This window comes from Rhinoraja longicauda, chromosome 7 (assembly GCF_053455715.1).
Source record: "Rhinoraja longicauda isolate Sanriku21f chromosome 7, sRhiLon1.1, whole genome shotgun sequence".
Lineage (NCBI taxonomy): Eukaryota > Metazoa > Chordata > Chondrichthyes > Rajiformes > Arhynchobatidae > Rhinoraja > Rhinoraja longicauda.
In genome coordinates, this window is record NC_135959.1 from 25,686,091 (window position 1) to 25,704,841 (window position 18,751).

The 18,751-nt window shown below is 41.0% G+C and overlaps 1 protein-coding gene across 5 annotated transcripts in view; it reads right to left on the reverse strand.

Moving 5' to 3' along the window:
- LOC144595149 (dachshund homolog 1-like) overlaps positions 1-18,751 on the reverse strand; it is a 475,075-nt gene that overhangs the window by 107,369 nt on the left and 348,955 nt on the right. For all 5 annotated transcript variants that reach the window (XM_078402268.1, XM_078402266.1, XM_078402267.1 and 2 more), the window contains 3 exons: positions 15,250-15,422; positions 8,879-9,014; positions 6,124-6,258 (listed from right to left, as the gene is read on the reverse strand). In XM_078402268.1, coding sequence (XP_078258394.1) covers positions 6,124-6,258; positions 8,879-9,014; positions 15,250-15,422 — 444 coding nt within the window. The remainder of the gene's footprint in view (positions 1-6,123; positions 6,259-8,878; positions 9,015-15,249; positions 15,423-18,751) is intronic.

Sequence of the window (18,751 nt, forward strand, 5' to 3'; positions counted from 1 at the left end):
TCTATAAGTGAGCACTTGATTACCATCCAGTCTACTCAAGTTGGAAAACCACTGTCTCTTCTGTTTGTGTTCCTAGTCGGCAAATTCAGATGAAGTAAGGAATAACAAGAGATCGTCCTGGTATTTGAATTGTCAGGGCTGAAGGTAATGGGTTGGAATCTGTTGCTGACCTATGGTACTTTACCACAATCCAGGTGTTAACTTGCAGGTGTCCTGATTCTAAATAACAAGGCAGCTTGCATGGCCGTGAGGATAATGCTATAATATGGGTGTCCCAGGAAACAACCATAGGAAATTAAGTCAACCAAGTCATGTCACCAGCATCAGCCGCCTGTGAAAACTATCTTTGTTTATGAATATTTCTGAATCTGTAAGTTTAAAATATTTAAATGCATTTAAAGACAAGTTAAATCAATAAAGCAATGAAGCAATTGAACAAGAATAAACATTATTGAAAAAATGAAAATGTTAAATAATATGTTTCAACTAAACTTAATTAATTATAGCATTGTAAACTATCTAATACTTAACCTTTTCTCGCATAACTGTTCCTCTCCATTGAAATGAATGGACTCCCTTTACCGATGCTGACAATAACATAGCTCAGGTTAAGTGGTAGCTTCCTCAAAGCAAATACTGGGGAATTGATTGATTGAGAGATGCAGCATGGAAGCCTTTGGCCTGCCAAGTCATCATTGACCATCGATCACCCGTTTACACCGTGGTTCTGCTCTGCTGATTGTGGCGGCTCGCATATCCCCCGACAGCAGGCCTGGCTCACCTGTCGTCCCCAAGAGGCAAGCCCCCGAGTAGCGCCCTGCTGGTCCCTGAGGAGGGTGAAGAGATCTAATATGGCAGCGGGCACCCGGAACAAAGGTATGGCGATGAGAGGCTCTGCAGTGCACCTCGAAGGTTTTAGTGGGCATAGGAATTCCTGCAGCAACCTTGGGCTTGACTGGATTGGGCGCCGCTCCAAGAGGTCAATTCGCGGGAGGCAGTGCAGTGCACCTTGATTGTAGAATGGGCCGCTGGAGGCCCTGCAGCAGCCTGGGGCTCGCCTAAATCAGGCACTGCTCCAAGGGGCTGAGCATGCAGACTGGACACGACCTGCAGCTACACGGAGTGGTGGACCAGCAGTGGAGGACACCAACAGCTATGCTTGGCCAGGCTGTTCCTGCAATGCCACCAGGGCAATGGGCCTTTATGACTAGGTTAAGAACTCTGCAATTGTAACAACTGGAACTTGGAAATGGTACCAAAACTTGGTGACTCGTGTATGTTGTCTCAGTGTACTATTCCTAACCACTTGTACTGAATCTAAGATGTAGTATGGGATGTTGGAGGAAACTGGATCACCTGGAGGTATCCTATACAGTCACAGGGACTGAACATAAAGTCATCAGTGATAGCAGAATTAGGTCATTTGGCCCACCATTCAATCATGGCTAATCTATCTCTCCCTCCTAACCCCATTCTTCTGCCTTCTCCCGACAACCCCTGACACCTGTACTAATCAACATGCAAACTCCACACAGACGACACCCGAGATTAGGATCAAAACTGATCTCTGGCGTTGTGAGGCTGCAACTTTACCTGCTGTGCCACTGTGCCAACCTGAATTGTAATGGGTTCATGGTTCACTGATAAAATCCACGAGCAGCGCTGTTTGGAAAGCGTTGGCAAATTGTGATTTCCTCATCCGTGCAGATATTCCAAACCTGGTTGCATTTGCATGGAGCAATATCAGCAGTTCAACAGTAACCTGATGCCATTTCATAGCACATTTGGCCACATTGAGTTCAGGTTCTATTCTGGGACAACTGCTTCCAGCCAGCATGAAAGCAAGCCAGGATTCTCACCTTCCAAAAATACTTCCTCAAGTGTACAGCCAAAGAGATCAGAGATGCGGAAGAACGGGATGCTTTACTTTGTCTTTGGCAACAGCCTATTTGGCAAATAGCCAAACTAATAAAGTAAGGTTACACCAGTAAAAACACAGGTTTGTTTTTAAAACTTGCAAACACAGAAACCAAACTGTTAGGAAATGTGTAGTGCTTGGCAAATCATACCTAAAACCTATTGTTTTATGCCCATCTAATAGTATGCAATTTACATATATTCCTAATTTATCTGATAAATATCCCCACAAGCAATAAAGAAATCATGTGAAATATAAAGGCTAAATAGGTGGAAATAAATGTTGGAACTCGTTGCTGGATGAAATTTCATTCTTGAAGCAAGCTTTCAACAAAAGGTAATTTTAACTGCAATGGAAGACTTGCTTTGTCATGTCATGACATGATCATAAAAGCATAAATTGGAATTTTAATTTCACAGGTTTTACACACTTCAATACTAAGCAAGAAAAGACACAAAATGCTAGAACAACTCAGCGGGTCAGGCAACACAACTGGAGAACATGGATGGGTGGCTTTGCAGGTCATAGCCCTTCTTCAGATTCCTGACTCAACATGGTCCCGACTCAAAACATCACCTATTCATGTTCCCCAGGGATGCTGCCTGACTCACTGAGTTACTCCAGCATGTTGTGTCTTTCCGTGATAAACCATCATCTGCAGTTCCTTGTTTCTACACCAATACTAAGCAATATTGGCAAACAGTAGTATTCACGCAAAAAGATTGGATCAGGAACTCAGCAGGTCAGGCAGCATCTGTGGCAGGAAATCGGCCAGATGTATTGGGTCAGGACCTTCCATTAATCCATTTCCCTGCACAGAGGCTGTCTCACCCACTGAGTTTATCCAGCAGCTTTTTTTTGTTCAAAATTGCAGCATCTGTGGTCTCTTGAATCTCTGAGGATTAAATCAGAATTGGCATTCAGCCCATCACACCCATCGACACCAACACAGAGCAAATATTTCTATCCCATCAGGAACTCTTCCATCTCAACATGGATTTTTGATTATTTCTCCCTAAATATCACACTTTGTAAAGCAGATCAACTGCATTCTTTAAAAACTTTGCAACCACACTTTCTATTTAAAGGTTTCAACTGGCTAAAAATAATATTTTTTTAGGTTAAATATTCACACACGATTTTGGATTCATCTAAGTTGCTGTTCAATAATGCTTAATGAACATGCCTTGCAAATATTTGCATTTATGATCCCCCACACGGTGAGAGCCCAAAATATCTGATACAATATATGACCAATGCTAATTCTCACTCAATTTTCATAATTCTTTCCAATTGTTTGAACTATCGCATCAGTAGGGAGTAAAAACTAAATTATTTTGGTTGCTATAAATAATTCATATATTTGTTACAACCTACTGCGAGATCCTGGTTGGTAATTTTTTTGATCAGTGAAAAGTGGGGCAGAAAGTAACAAGATAAATGAAGGCAGCAAGAGTAGGAATGCATAGGATGTAATATCATCCTTATAGCTAGCTCTCTGCAATCAGATATATAACACCTTGTTATGTTACTTCTGTTCTTCCACTAATGTTGAGAGCACTGCACATCCCATCTGCAAAAATGTCATCACCTTACTCGCAGATAGACACAAAACGCTGGAGTAACTCAGCGGAACAGGCAGCATCTCTGGAGAGATGAAATGGGAACCATCAAGAAAGGTCTCAACCCAAAACATCACCCATTCCTTCTCTACAGAGATGCTGCCTGTCCTTCTGAGTTACTCCAGCTTTTTGTGTACATATAACATATAACATATAACAACTACAGCATGGAAACAGGCCTGTCCGGCCCTACCAGTCCACGCCGACCATTTTCCCTGACCTAGTCTCATCTACCTGCACTCAGACCATAACACTCCAATCCCCTCCTATCCATATACCTATCCAATTTACTCTTAAATAATAAAATCGAGCCAGCCTCCACCACTTCCACCGGAAGCCCATTCCATACAGCCACAACCCTCTGAGTAAAGAAGTTCCCCCCCATGTTACCCCTAAACCTTTGTCCCTCAATTTTGAAGCTATGTCCCCTCGTTGGAATCTTCCCCACTCTCAAAGGGAAAAGCCTACCCATGTCAACTCTGTCCGTCCCTCTCAAAATTTTAAAAACCTCTATCAAGTCCCCCCTCAACCTTCTACGCTCCAAAGAATAAAGACCCAACCTGTTCAACCTCTCTCTGTAGCCTAAGTGCTGGAACCCAGGCAACATTCTAGTAAATCTCCTCTGTACCCTCTCCATTTTGTCGACATCCTTCCTATAATTTGGCGACCAGAACTGCACACCATACTCCAGATTCGGCCTCACCAATGCCCTGTACAATTTCAACATTACATCCCAACTTCTATACTCGATGCTCTGATTTATAAAGGCAAGCATACCAAACGCCTTCTTCACCACCCTATCCACATGAGATTCCACCTTCAGGGAACAATGCACAGTTATTCCCAGATCCCTCTGTTCCACTGCATTCCTCAATTCCCTACCATTTACCCTGTACGTCCTATTTTGATTTGTCCTACCAAAATGCAGCACCTCACACTTATCAGCATTAAACTCCATCTGCCATCTTTCAGCCCACCCTTCCAAAAGGCCCAAGTCTCTCTGTAGACTTTTGAAAATCTACCTCACTATCAACTATTCCACCTATCTTAGTATCATCTGCATATTTACTAATCCAATTTGCCACACCATCATCCAGATCATTAATGTAAATGACAAACAACAGTGGACCCAACACAGATCCTTGGGGCACTCCACTAGACACTGGCCTCCAACCTGACATACAATTGTCAACCGTTACCCTCTGGTATCTCCCATTCAGCCATTGTTGAATCCATCTTGCAACCTCACTATTAATACCCAACGATTTAACCTTCTTAATCAACCTTCCATGTGGAACCTTGTCAAATGCCTTACTGAAGTCCATATAGACAACATCCACAGCCTTGCCCTTATCAATTTCCCTGGTAACCTCTTCAAAAAATTCAAGAAGATTAGTCAAACATGACCTTCCAGGCACAAACATCTTCAGTTTAAACCAGTATCTGCAGTTCCTTCTATCACCTTACTCACATCCATTCTGGGAGCTTTCCAGACTAGCTGGCAATTCCAGCAATGGATAGTTAAAGATGAGTGGCAGTAGAACAACTTTGATGATATTCATTTTGTAATGCCAGACACCAGAATGCACCGCTGAGTCTACTGGAGACGTTGTGGGCCCAATCAGCGAAACGTCGATGAAAGTAGGTGCCCACTTGATAACTCCAATGACGTGTCTGCCTAGCCTTTCTCAACATCGGAGGAGCATAGGTGAGTGCATAAGCCTCCCATCACCACCGGGAGCAAGTTGACATTTGGCACTTTGGATTTTTAACATCACGTCCTGTGTATTTGGAAACATGTAATAAACAGACCAAGCCTGTTGCCTAAGCTCAGACCTGAAGTAAAGCCACTTGGTTAAATGGCAGCACCAGACGTTAGTGGGACTTTTACTTCTATCCAGAGCTCAGTATTTTTAACAGACCATTAATGGAGAAAAATGTTCACAGTCTTCTGTTCTGAAGAAGTGTAAGTTCAACTGTACTTCTGAAAAACAATTCTATGGATATAATAAAATTAATTTCCAGAAAAATAATTATTTCCATGTGCATCTTTACAATGAAAAGGAAGCACCCTGAAGAGAGGGTGTATTTATATTGCATTGTCCAAAAAAGAGGGCTTTGTTTTGTCTCTTCTATCAGATCCAAGCTACTTTAACCTCCATTCTGAAGGCCTGAGACAATTGAAGTAATTAAGTCAGTGATTAAGTGGGTAAGAGATACACCATAAATTGAGAATAACCAGAATTTCCAGCCAGAATTATGCATTCTATATAATCACCATCACTGTGTTATTTTCTTTTAGAAACTTCCTTGATTTACATATTAATTGCCTATTAACACAGTACAATAAGTTAAGGCTAGTAGTTAACAGCATAGGAAGTTTCAAGGTGAAACCGCACAGGAGAAGCTTCGTCAAGGTCATGAGTCAATAAGTGCAGCCCAGTTTAAACTGCTGCTAGGATTCATGACAAATTTTAAGATAAATAGAAACCATTGCCTGCTTGCACAGACTACCAGTGGAGTCTTCCTGGGAATGACTGCTGGACAGATGCAGGAACACACATTTGATGTACTGGGCTTTACCTTTCTCAGTGAGTATTCTTTTCATTTCATGTCCTACATCTGGACAGGCAAGATCACCTTCCTTGAAGCCAAGCTGGATAGTGGGGGACAAACCAAGCAGTGCTTGGTTAATTGACAGTCCATTCTGATGGACAGCTGTTGATAAAAGCAAACAATATTCAGTAACCGAGCAGGTTTTCAAGAGAGTTAGATTTAGCTCTTAGGGCTAAGGGAATCAAAGGATATGGGGAAAAAGCAGAAATGGGGTACTGATTTTGGATGATCAGCCATGATCATATTGAATGACGGTGCTTGCTCAAAGGGCTGAATGGCCTACTCCTGTGCCTATTTTCTGCGTTTATCAAACAATTTAGCTTCATCAGTGCTCTCCCATCTCTGAACCTAATTTGCTTTGACAACATTTTTAATAAACCAAACCTAACTGCAAGCACATTTTCAATTTTACACAATCTCTGGAGGCTAATGATATTATTGGGAGAAATGTAACGTAACAAAGTTGGGTTGACATCAGTGGTTAGGCAGGTATTCAGCAATCCGTGAATTTCCGATGCTCCTGGGCTCAATAATCTAGCCAAGATAATTTGTGCCTACTACTCAAACAATTATTCACAGAGCACTGAACAAAAATGAAGAATCAAAATGTTTTTTTTTCCCTTTTTATTTGTTACTAAAAGCAGTACTGATTTATTACATTCCTGAGCTAATATGCCTGGGACACAGCTAGTGGTATTGTAAATATGCCAGCTATCCAGAAGGCTAGCATCTTTGTAGCTCTTTAGTTAGTCTCTATTGACATTAAACCAGGATTGCTCCAGGAAACTGAAACCTTGTTACGTGGAGCTCTGCACTACTAAACTGTAAGATGGCAGCAGGATGGCAGCAGAGTGGGACAGCGAATGGAGCCACGGCCTTAGAGTGCTGGGTTCAATCCTGATTTCTGGTGCTGTCCATGTAGAGGTTGAATGTTTTCCCATTGACTGTGTGGGTTTCCTTTGGGTGCTCCAGTTTCCTCCCTTGGCCCAAAGACATGTGGATTGAAAGGTTAATTGGATGTGGCAATTTTCCCTAGTGTGTAGGCGAGCAGTTGAATCTTGGGGGAGTTGATGGGAATGTGGGGAGAATAACAAAATGGATTGATGTAGAATTAATGTAAATGTAAGGTTGATAGTCGGCATGAACTTCTTGGGCCAAAGGGCCTATTTTCATGTTGTATCTCTCTAGCACTCCATGGGGATCTAAAAAATCAGGAAATGCAGAAAAAGTGTCTTATAACCACATCAACACTACAAACTCTTTGAGAAATAAATAACTTGCAACAGAATCTTCAAATTCTAGATTGGTCTCATCAACCAACTTTGGATCCATGGATAAAATATTCCTCAGGGGATAATCAATCCGTGAATGAGAGATTGTAGTGTTCAGGCAATGTGCCTCCACTACGAGAATGATTGCAGGAATAATTAGGTGAACATATGATGAGCATTTGATAGCACTGGGCCTGTACTCGCTGGAAGGATGAGGGGGGACCTCATTGAAATTTACCAAATAGTGAAAGCCTGAATAGAGTGGATGTGGAGAGGATGTTTCCACTAGTGGGAGAGTCTAGGACCAGAGGTCATAGCCTCAGAATAAAAGGATGTTTCTTTCGGAAGGAGATGAGAAGGAATGTTTTTCGAGGTTGGTGAATCTGTGGAATTCATTGCCACAAAAGGCTGTGGAGGCAAAGTCAATGGATAGTTTTAAAGCAGAGATAGATAGATGGGTTAGTATGGTTGTCAGGGGTTATGGGGAGAAGGCAGGAGCATGTTATTGAGAGGGGAAGATAGAGTAGCCATGATTGAATGGCGGAGTAGACTTGATGGGCCAAATCGCCTACATCTCCTTCCATACCTTATGAACTTAATGGGTTCATTGTCTCCCAAGGAATATCCAATCATAGCTGGTCCAGAGGGCCAATATCACTAACCCTGGAGTCTAACATTATGGCTTAAGCAGAAGCAATGTTTTGAGCGGAATAATGAAGAAGCCCCATCTCGGAAAACTGCTGAAAGCTCTGACAACCAGCAAAGTCCCATCCCCAGATAAGTCAACTTTAAAAGTCATGAGAGATTTTTCATATTTTTTAAAATATCTCTGAAATTCAGTGATGCTTAAAATGCACTGAAATTGACATTCATAATTTAAAATCCACTTCTTAAAAATCACAATTATTTTACGGAAAAAAACTTCTGAAAATCACTTAAGTAATTAAAAACATTACATTAAATATCAATAATTAAGTCGCTTGCCTTCCCCTTTGCTTCCTCAATCACTGTCTGATGATCTCCAGTGTAATCACTCGAGTCCAAGATCCGGTATCAATTCTAACCTAGCATGATATCCCAGAGATTATTCCTCCTTGTACACCCAGGGCACCCCAACAAGAGTGACTTCTTCTATTGGCCTGTTATGTACCTAGCTGCGGAGTGAATGAGGAGAATGTGTTCCTTTTGGAAATCATGAACATAAGCAGTTAAATACCTGTTATTCCTTTTACAACCACAGCTGTTAACTAGAAACTCCAGCCCAATGATCCAGGATGGGTAAAAGGTAGGAAACCAATAAAGAGACATGCAGAGTCAGTTGCAACTGTATCACCAATTCTGTTTCTACTTCACCTACCCTCCTCTCTGTTACAGGTAGTCACGACGCATTTGAGGTATATAATAGCCATGCATTTTGTTTAGTTCAGAAATTCTCATAGGAGGAAACTCACGGATTCTGTCGGAAGAGCACTCTGTCCGAGCTGGTGAACTCGATACGCTGCTGCTGCGGTGGGAAGAAGGATGACTCCCTGGCTGACGGCCGTCTTCCATAGATGGGGTGGGTGAAGGACTGTCAGGAACACGTTCCTGCAAACAACCGCAATAGGATGTGACTCATACAGGTCCTTGAGAAATAGCACCTCAGCAATCTTCCTGACCTGAACCTAATTTGATCCAACTAAGCAAAGTCAGGGTGTACATTCGATTGAAACATTTGGATCAGCCCAGCTCAGTATTTATTTAGGTCAGATGATGCTGGCCTGTATTACCAATCTGCAGTTCCTGAGGTGGAACTTAATATTAGGTTGTTCTTACGCAGTGGTGAAATGGCTGGTTAGAATATAAGGCTCATATAAAAGCCACCTTCTTGAATTGCATCTGTTGATGGAGCTCAGAGAGTGTTGATGGTAGAGTTCGTAAACTTAGACCCAATGACAATGAAAGCATGGCAACATACTAGATGTTATGTCAATTTGAGAGTAAGTTATAGGGGGTGCTGTTCCGATGTGGCTCTTGTCACTCTTTGTGTTATTGGTCATAGGTTTGGGAAATGTTGTTGAAGAAGCCTTACTTGTTTGTGAATGATATAAACTGCATCTACTCTGCACTGGGTAGAAGGAATGGATGTCTAGAATGGTTGGTGGAGTGGTGTTGCTTAAGCAGGATATTTTGCTTTTGAAAGTGCCTTCTGTGGCAGAGAATTCCACAAATTCACAACTCTCTGGGTGTAAAGGTTTCTTCTTACCTCAGTTTTAAATGGCCTCCCCTTTATTCCTAGACTGTGTCCCCTGGTTCTGGACTCCCCCAACATTGGGAACATTTTTCCTGCATCTAGCGTGTCTACTCCTTTTATAATTTTTGTACGTCTCTATAAGATCCCCTCTCATCCTTCTAAACTCCAGTGAATACGAGCCTAGTCTTTCCAATCTTCCCTCATGTGACAGTCCCTCCATCCCAGGGATTGACCTCGTGAACCTATGCTGCACTGCTTCAATAGTAAAGATGTCCTTCCTCAAATTAGGAGACCAAAAACTGCACACAAAACTCCAGATGTGGTCTCACCAGGGCCCTATACAATTGCAGAAGAACTTCTTTGCTCCTGTACTCAAATCCTCTCGTTATGAAGGCCAACATGCCATTAGCTTTCTTCACTGTCTGCTGTACCTGCACGCTCACTTTCAGTGACTGGTCTCGTTGCACTTCCCCTTTACCTAGTCTGACTCCATTGAGATAATAATCTGCCTCCTTATTTTTGGTGCCAAAGTGGATAACCTCACATTTATCTTCATTATACTGCATCTGCCATGCATCAGTCCGCTCACTCAACCTGTCCAAGTCACCCTGGAACCTCCTAACATCCTTTTCGCAGTTCGCAGTTCACATTGCCACCCAGATTTGTGTCATCTGCAAACTTGCTAGTGTTACTTCTAATTCCATCATACAAATCATTAATATATATTGTAAATAGTTGTGGCCCCAACACCGAACCTTGCGGCACGCCACTGCCTGCCATTCTGAAATTTTTATTGCGATACATTCCTGTTTCATTCATTTTATTTACCAAAAGGCTTCAAGGACGGTTTAGATGGGAGCAAGGACGGTTTAGATGGGAGCAAGGTTGGTAATAAGTCTCCTACCACATGATATTCAGTCCCAGCTCTATTCTTGTCCTGTTTCTGATCCATTAACAATTCCGAATGCATTTTTGCATCCCAAGGCTATAATATAATGTGTGTAAATCTCTTTACCAGAAAATAACCATCAAAATTGGTGGGACTTGTATCTGCCACAAAAGATGGTACCAGTTTAAGACTGCCTTTCTGTTAGTACAGTCACCCCAGAGAGCTGCACCTTGCCACTGATTGACTGATACGTGCATCTCATTTGAACAAGGACAACTGCTACTTGCGCTGGAGCAGATTAAAAATGAGGAAAGCAGGTGGATGAGGCAAGATTTTAGCTGAGAAGTTTCAGCAGTTAGCAATTTGACCTAGTAGATTTGCAAACATGATCTTACAGAGGACTGCAGCAATTTTAACTCCAGGCCTTGATACATTGTCAATCTACATTTTAAATTCATTTATGGCAGGAAAGCACAAGACCACAATATAATGGCAAAAACTGTTCGACCTTGAGAAGTTGCTGATAATCTGCCTACTTGAACCACTGCAGTGCTCTGGTAAAGGTGCCCCCTGGAGAGCTGTTGGGCAGGGATGTCCAGGGTTGATAAAAATGTGCAGATGGCTAATAATTTCCAAGGGAGGATTCTCTCGGCTTTGAATGGGGAACATGTAGGTGAAAGGGTTCCAATGTGCATGGTGTTTATGACTATATTGGTGGCAAAGAGCATGAATTTGGAAGGTGTCTTTGGAGTCGCCAAGGTACATTGCTACACTGAAATTTGTAGGCAGGGCACATTGCAACCATGGTGTACTACTGGTGAATACGTTGGAAGGTGGAATGAGCACCAATTAACGTCATTTTGGCCACCAAAGTAGTTAGGCTTCTTGAAATCATCTAATACAATCTTGAGGAAAGCATTCTAACACATTGAGGATTTTATAGTGGTGGGGAGGCTTTGGAGAGTTAGGAGTCGAGTTACGTCCATCTGTTTACCTAGACTCTATAACTGTCCTTGCAGCCTTATTCCATTGATTTGTACTGGTTAAATTTCCAGTCACATTTGACTCCAAGATTTTGATGTTGGCCTAATTGATGACTGCAGTCTTGGTGAACTTCCAGGAGAGAATGGATGGAAAGTGAGTGTCAGCCTACAGTGTTTGTACAGTCATTTGACACTGAAATTCAGGCACAGACTAGCTTTCTGCAGAATGGGATGGGAGTTATTCGTGACAACAGGAGTTCAGTGCCAAGACATCTCTCCTATTCCACCTCATCCACAAAATCTTTAACCCCTCACATGGACCAGCTTCATCTGCATCCAGCCCAGTACTCGCATAACTTTTACTGCCACCCAATTTCAAAGCTTGGGGCAGATAATTTAAAAAAAAAAAAGAGTTGATCAATTTCAGGAACGTGCATTCGTATATAGGAGGGTGCTAACTTCCCAATCCATTAGTTTTCCACCAGACAGATTATGTTAAAAATCACCCCCTTGCTTTTCAACTAACCCTCTTCATATTTCATTAGCCTGGAGCTGTGTAGCGCCACTACCATCCTACCCGACAATGAATGAACACAGTTTATTCTGCAAGTAAGAAAGGCCTCATAAATCACCAGTGACAAACCTCTCTGAGAAATCCAGGTCTTACTCACATATGGAACAAGCCCATCATTAGTCACTGTGAATTTATATATTACACAGTACTACACATTCATTCTTCTGAATTCACACAGACCTTATGTACTCACATCTTTATGTAGATTGGATTGAAAAAAATAATGTTTTTCAAATGTGGGTTTAGACTTAAACGTGCTTTAAATCAGGTGATCTAAAGCAAGGATAGATACTGTATATTTGCTGCATTTCCCTCCTATTCAAGAGAGCTGCGACAAATTCAATTTCTTGATTTTATTTTTGTAAATCAAAGACTCTCTTCGAAATTTACCCTTTCTACTATATTTACATCGGATGATTGGTAAAAAGTAATGTAAACCCACGTTCTGTTGGCAAGTTCGAGAGGAGGTTGGACATGACGGGCCATTTGCATCCGATGATGGCGTCTGGTATCTGACATCTAATCTGCGGAAACTGAAACCTCAATGCAGCTGCTGAAAAATCATATGGCTATTTTGTTTAAATTTACAAAAGAATTAGATTAGGCTGGTTGATGCCCAGTCTTCAGTCACTCTCAAATATGGAAATAGTGATTCATGGTGCTCCATCCCCAGTTGAGGACAAAACAAAACAAGAACTTGTTTTATACATGCTTGAAGTAGGTGTGGGGACAGTTATGAATACCAGTAAAGGGATTAATATCAGTTCCATATCCCCAATTTAACAGTGATTTTTGGAGCAGTGTTGAAAGCGAGAATAAGGAGAGCCAAAACAATTTTCCCCTGAGTTTCATTTTGCAAAGACTTTGAAAATAATTGCTTGCCTACCAATACAATTGCAAAGTGGGGTAGTTGGTGGCAGACCTGCTACCTCAAGGGCCTGTACAGGCCCACTCAGGCGATTTTAAGACGACTGCCTGGCGACAAGGCTGTCGCCGAACGTTCGCCGGGCATGATCGTGAGGAGTCTTCAATGAATCGTAGCGGATCTCGGTGCGTCGCTGAAAAATTTTCCAGATAGAAATTTGGCGGCGACAGTTAGCTTGTCGCCAGATATCGTAGCTTATTGCAGGCGCTGTCGCATGCTGTCCCCAGGTTTGCTGGGTTGTCGCAGATGCATTTAGAAGCATGTAATATTAAATTAAGAAAAGGCATTTGAAGGTACCAGAAGATAGTTTTGTTTAACCAGTTTATTTACCATCAGGACATTTGACAGGTAGATTGGAGGCGACAGTTTGACGGTCAGGTAAGCGTGGGAATTTCGTGATATTTCCGAAGACAGTGTCTCTTAAACAGCTGCTAGTTTCACAAAAAAAAGTTACCTGTATCGACCTGACTCGGCCTTGTCGTGGTCATTGTCGTAGGGTAAAAAAAAATGTTGGCGATCTGCTACGACTTTGACAGTCGCCGGCAGTCGCCTTAAAAATTGCGTAACTGGGACAGGCCCTTCACAGTTCCAGTCACCCAATTCAATCTAGACCTTTGGTGCTTTCTATATGTACCCCTTGTGACTGCATGGGTTTCCTCTGGGTGTTACATTCCCCTTCCATGTCCCAAAGATGTGATGGTTAGTGTGTTAATTGACCTTTGTATAATTGTAAGTGATAGAATCTGGGCGGAGTTCTTGGGTTGCAAGAAAATTTGTAGCGAATGAGATTGTTCTTTGTTGTATAGCAAATTTAAAAAAAGTAAAATCTCAGCCTAATCTGAATAATAATATGGTCAATAGCTTTACAACAACAATAACTGCATTTATATATCATTTATAACAGTGCGGAAACATTCCCAGATGTTTTGCAGGAACCTCATCAATCCAAATTAGACAGAATACCATATTAGGTGATACTGTAACAGGTAACAAAGGTTTGGTTAAAGTCGTAGGCTTTAAATATTATTCTAGGGAAGAGAAGAGAAGTTTGAGAAGTCCACAGTTTAGGACATTGCTGGCTGAAGGCTTGTCTTCAACAGTGAAGCAATGAAACTTGGGAATGATTAAGAGGTCAGAAATTTAAAAAACTGTAAGATTCACTGACTTGAGAGGCAAAACTATGAATAGAGAGGGCCAAAATAAAGTATTGTATGTCACACAGAGGATATCACAATTAGGTTGTGGTTTAACTGAACCCAGTGAAAGCCAAGAAGCAAGAATGGAGGTGTGGGAGGGGGGGGGGGGGGGGGGGGGGGGGGGGGGGTCAGCACGTGGGCACTAATGGACAACAGAGATTTGTTTAAATATTGGTCACAATGGCAGATCTTTAGATAACCTTATTTATGGGGAGTAGTAGAAGGGAGGATGTCCAGTAATGCATTGAATCAAGACAAAATTGAAAAAGGTGTGGTGAGCATTCCAGTAGTATAGAATAGAAGGTAGGTGCAGAGTCATGTGATATCATTTGTATTACCTTCAACAAAATTATATCATTCATTATAGTCGATGAAAGGTTATTTCACCTGAAAATTAACTAATTTTCCCATTTCCACAGATGTTCCCTGATGGTTACAGTTTCTATACTTTGATTCTTGCAGTTTGAGAAAGGATTTTCAAATTTTGTTTTCCTTTACTGCTGAATGCCTTCTCTCCATTTGATAAATCCCACAGGATTTTGCCATTCTTCCACCCTAGTTAAACTGGGAGATTGGCAGAATATCTGTAGAGGGTGGTCAGTGCTGGTGGTGGTGTTCCTCTCACAAAGAGGCTTGCTAGAACAAAACAACACAGTGTTTCAAACTGTAAATTCTGAAGGGTCCAAAGAGACAATCTTCGGAAATTCAAGGGGAGAGTTTACCCTGTTTATTTAACCTTGCCGAATAAATATGTCAGAGTGAAAAAATATTTACTGGCACACAGTTTTTATTATCCCAAAAGTAGATTTGTGACGGAAAGTATACCCTGAATAATGAATTACTTAGCTCGTAAAAATCGCAGAGTTCTTATTATTTGCTGTTGGCTTGGACAGCTCATAAACATCCTCACCTTTTCTAAGATATTGCTGAATACTTTCCAGCACAGCTTGACACAGAACCTCAACACAAAACAACAACACATTCCAGGCAATGGGACTGTGCTCAAAGTAGAGTGATTTTACCTTAATAACTGAGGTTTCCATCCTGGAAGGGGGACTTTGTACTTGTGCTGCAGCTGCCAAATTAGCGATAGTGGTAAGGTGGTTCATCTGGCTCATTGCCATGGAAACTGATGCCGGAGGTAGGCTAACAGGGATAAGTGGATGGGGCATCATCATAAATGGGAGCTCCAGACCTGAAAAGGAAGAGGGTCATTAGAATGATGTAGGAATTATTGGTACAACTGAGCCTGAGAGTAAGGTGTGTTAGGAATAAGGTTTAAAGAGGATGTTTCATATTCAGTGATTTGTATTTCAGTATTTCAGTCCCTCTGTGTTCTTCTTTCATTTTGTTGTTGCAAAAAATTCCTATTCCCAAATTCCCGACTCCCAAAATTCCCAAGTCCAAGCAAAGAATTTCACTGAGACTTGTTACATATGTGACAATAAAGTATTCATACATTCATTCATTGATCACGTGCTTCATATGAAGGATAAATTGGCTATGCATTGCATTCCATATCCAAAATTATTTCCATTTAATTCACAGTAACTGATTTTCAGCAGCTAAGCACAACACAAAATGGTTACAACCTTCCAGGTTGGATTAAGAATGAACCTCAGAACACTGGTTTTCAGGTAGTTAGTTCACCTGGAACCATGGCCAACATTTATCTCTCATTCAGTTAATCCATCCAAACAAATGAAGTTATATCTCCTGAAATGTTTCCTTGTTACTGTGTGTGGAAATTGTCCGCTGCTTCTCTCTGAATGTGATGGCGCTCTCCTCACTGCCTCTGACCACCTCAGACAGGGATTTACATAAGGAGGAGCATAGACACACCAAGGCTCAACTGTAAAGGGAGTGAGGTCATAGGTATGTGAACACTTGACCTGAAAAATTGAACATGGTGCTCAAATTGTAGGCAAAATTAAATATCCAACCTACGGACTTTTAATGGAACTGGCCTTATTATGCTGAATTGCATTCTCCCACAAATTCTGGGCAGATCTATATTGTTAGAATAGAATATTGTAGAAAGCCTAGTGAATAAAAGCAAATCTACAAAACACGAGGAGGCCATTTGACCCATTGGGTCTGTAGCACTTGAGAAAGTGATGCCAACACAATCACATTTCCAGCTCAAGGTCATGGATTTTCAAGATCACATCCACGTAAACTTTAAAAGCGAGAAGGGTTTCTACTGCCAGCACCCATTCAGGCAGTGGTACCTAGACCTCTTCCATTTTATGGGTAAGATTATTTATTCCTCATCTTCTCTTTAATCTTTCTGACAATTATTTAAATCTATACCCCTTTCCCTCACCTTTCCTTTGCCAAGGAAAATAGGTCCCCCTTATTCACTCTAAGTGGGCTTCTCACAATTTGATGATTCTAAATTAAATTTCCCTTTGTTCAAAAGAAAAATACCCTAGCTAATCAAATGTTTTCTTAAAGGTGTAGTTTCCAGTTGCAACATTGAGCAATACTGAGTCTGGTTTTTTTTGTACGACGAAGGGATCAAATATCACAAGCACATTTTAATGAGCATATGGCACCCCATGTTAAATTTAGGCCACACAACAGAAGTACATACAGTATATCACTGGCAGTTTACATGAGCTTTGAAAACTTGTGGAAGCACTTCCAGCTTGCAGCTTCCAATAACTTCTAGAAAGTTAAATGCACATGTATCCTAAGTGCAAGTATGATTTCAAAAGCTGAATCTACTCAAGTCAGAAGACCTTGGTTACCACTGAAATTTCATTCTCAGATTTCGATGTCTTTTTATTTTCCACAGTAATGTTATCTTTTCGGTTATCCAAAATATTCTGTGTGCAACAAATGAAGATAGTTTTCCAGTCATAAGGTCAGTTTGTCAAATCCAAATATTTTCTTTACTGATGAGTTATTCCAGCATTTTAAAAATCTATTTTAGGTATAAACCACCATCTGCAGGTCTTTTTTAATTTTTTTATTTCCTTTACGGATTGATGGGATTATCCTGACAATAATAGCTAATTTTGCAAAGACAATATATTAACAAGAATAACATTTATTCACTGATAAAATATAAAACTCAAGGGAGTGAAATTCAACTTCAACAATGGAGCAAAATGGCTGTCAATAAGTCATTGTTCATTTAACTCCACTCACTGTAGAATTTCATGTTCATTTCATAATCAGCCACCCCAGTTCTTGGTTGATGCACTGCTTAGATATAGCCTGCCCAATAAGCATCAAACATTGAACAGGTACTGATCACCCTTTCAAAATTGATTACAGTGTTCTAGAGACATAGAGTCATACAACACGGAAACATGCCCTTTGGCCCAACTTGCCCATGCCGACCATGCCTCATTTACACGTCCCATCTGCCTGTGTTTGGCCCAGCTCCCTCTAAACTGTTCTAGTCTCAATTAGAATAGATTCACCATCCCGATAGCAAAGCAAGGCACCAATCAGTTCCGAAGAATTATGGCACATCAGGTCTGAAGATTGTGCTTATCCCCCAGAACATTTTTCACCTGCATCATTACTAATAAACTTCATCCATGTTAAGAGAGGGACATAGCAATATAATGGCACTTTAATCTTATTACAAACTTTGTATGCTGCTGATACAGATAAACAATCTTACAAAGTTTCGTTTCTCAGCATTTCTAGGATTGCAAAGTCAGTTATGGAGCTCTGTGCATTCCCATGCCAGTCCTGTCCATTTCGTTGCTTTGTTATATATGAACATGTAAATATATGAATGCTACAAACCAGAAAAAGGAGCAGGTTGGAGAACAAAGAACTACAGATTCTGAAATCTTGAGCAAGACAAAAATTGCTGGAGTGACTTAGTGTGTCAGGAAGCATCTGTGGAGGGAATGGACTGACAATGTTTTGGGTCGCAGCAACGGGTCCCAACCTGAAACTTCTTCTGTCTATTCCTTCCACAGATGTTGCCTGACCTGCTGAGTTACTACGGCACTTTTTGTTTTGAACAGTAGTAGGCCACTGCTCCACCATTTGATCAGATCTTAGCTAATCAAATGGTGCAGCTGCTCGAATTATAAACTCAGCCTCACATTCCTGTCACCCTTTGTTTACTTGAGAAATATCTATCGTTGCTTCCACCACCCATAGAGGAAGAACTCCGGGTATCACGAAGTGTCAGAACAATCTGAGAGATAAAATGTCATATTATCTCTTTCGAGAGGCAAATATTTATTTTTAAATATGGCACTCAGTACTAGATTCTTCCACATGAGGAAACACCCCCAACATAACCACCCTGCTAAGATCATTAGGATTTTATATTTTTGTATACATTTTTTCTTACGATATCCATCCTAAAAAACTAAAGATAGGATGACAGAGATTATGCTGGATGGGAAAATCCAATGCCAAGGTAAATAATAAGTAGGTATATTAATAATTGTCATAAGTTCATATTTATTGAAATGCACCAGTTGTATTGTCAATTTTCATGAATAGATTTGATTAGCATTTCAAGATCTGACAATGCCTACTAAT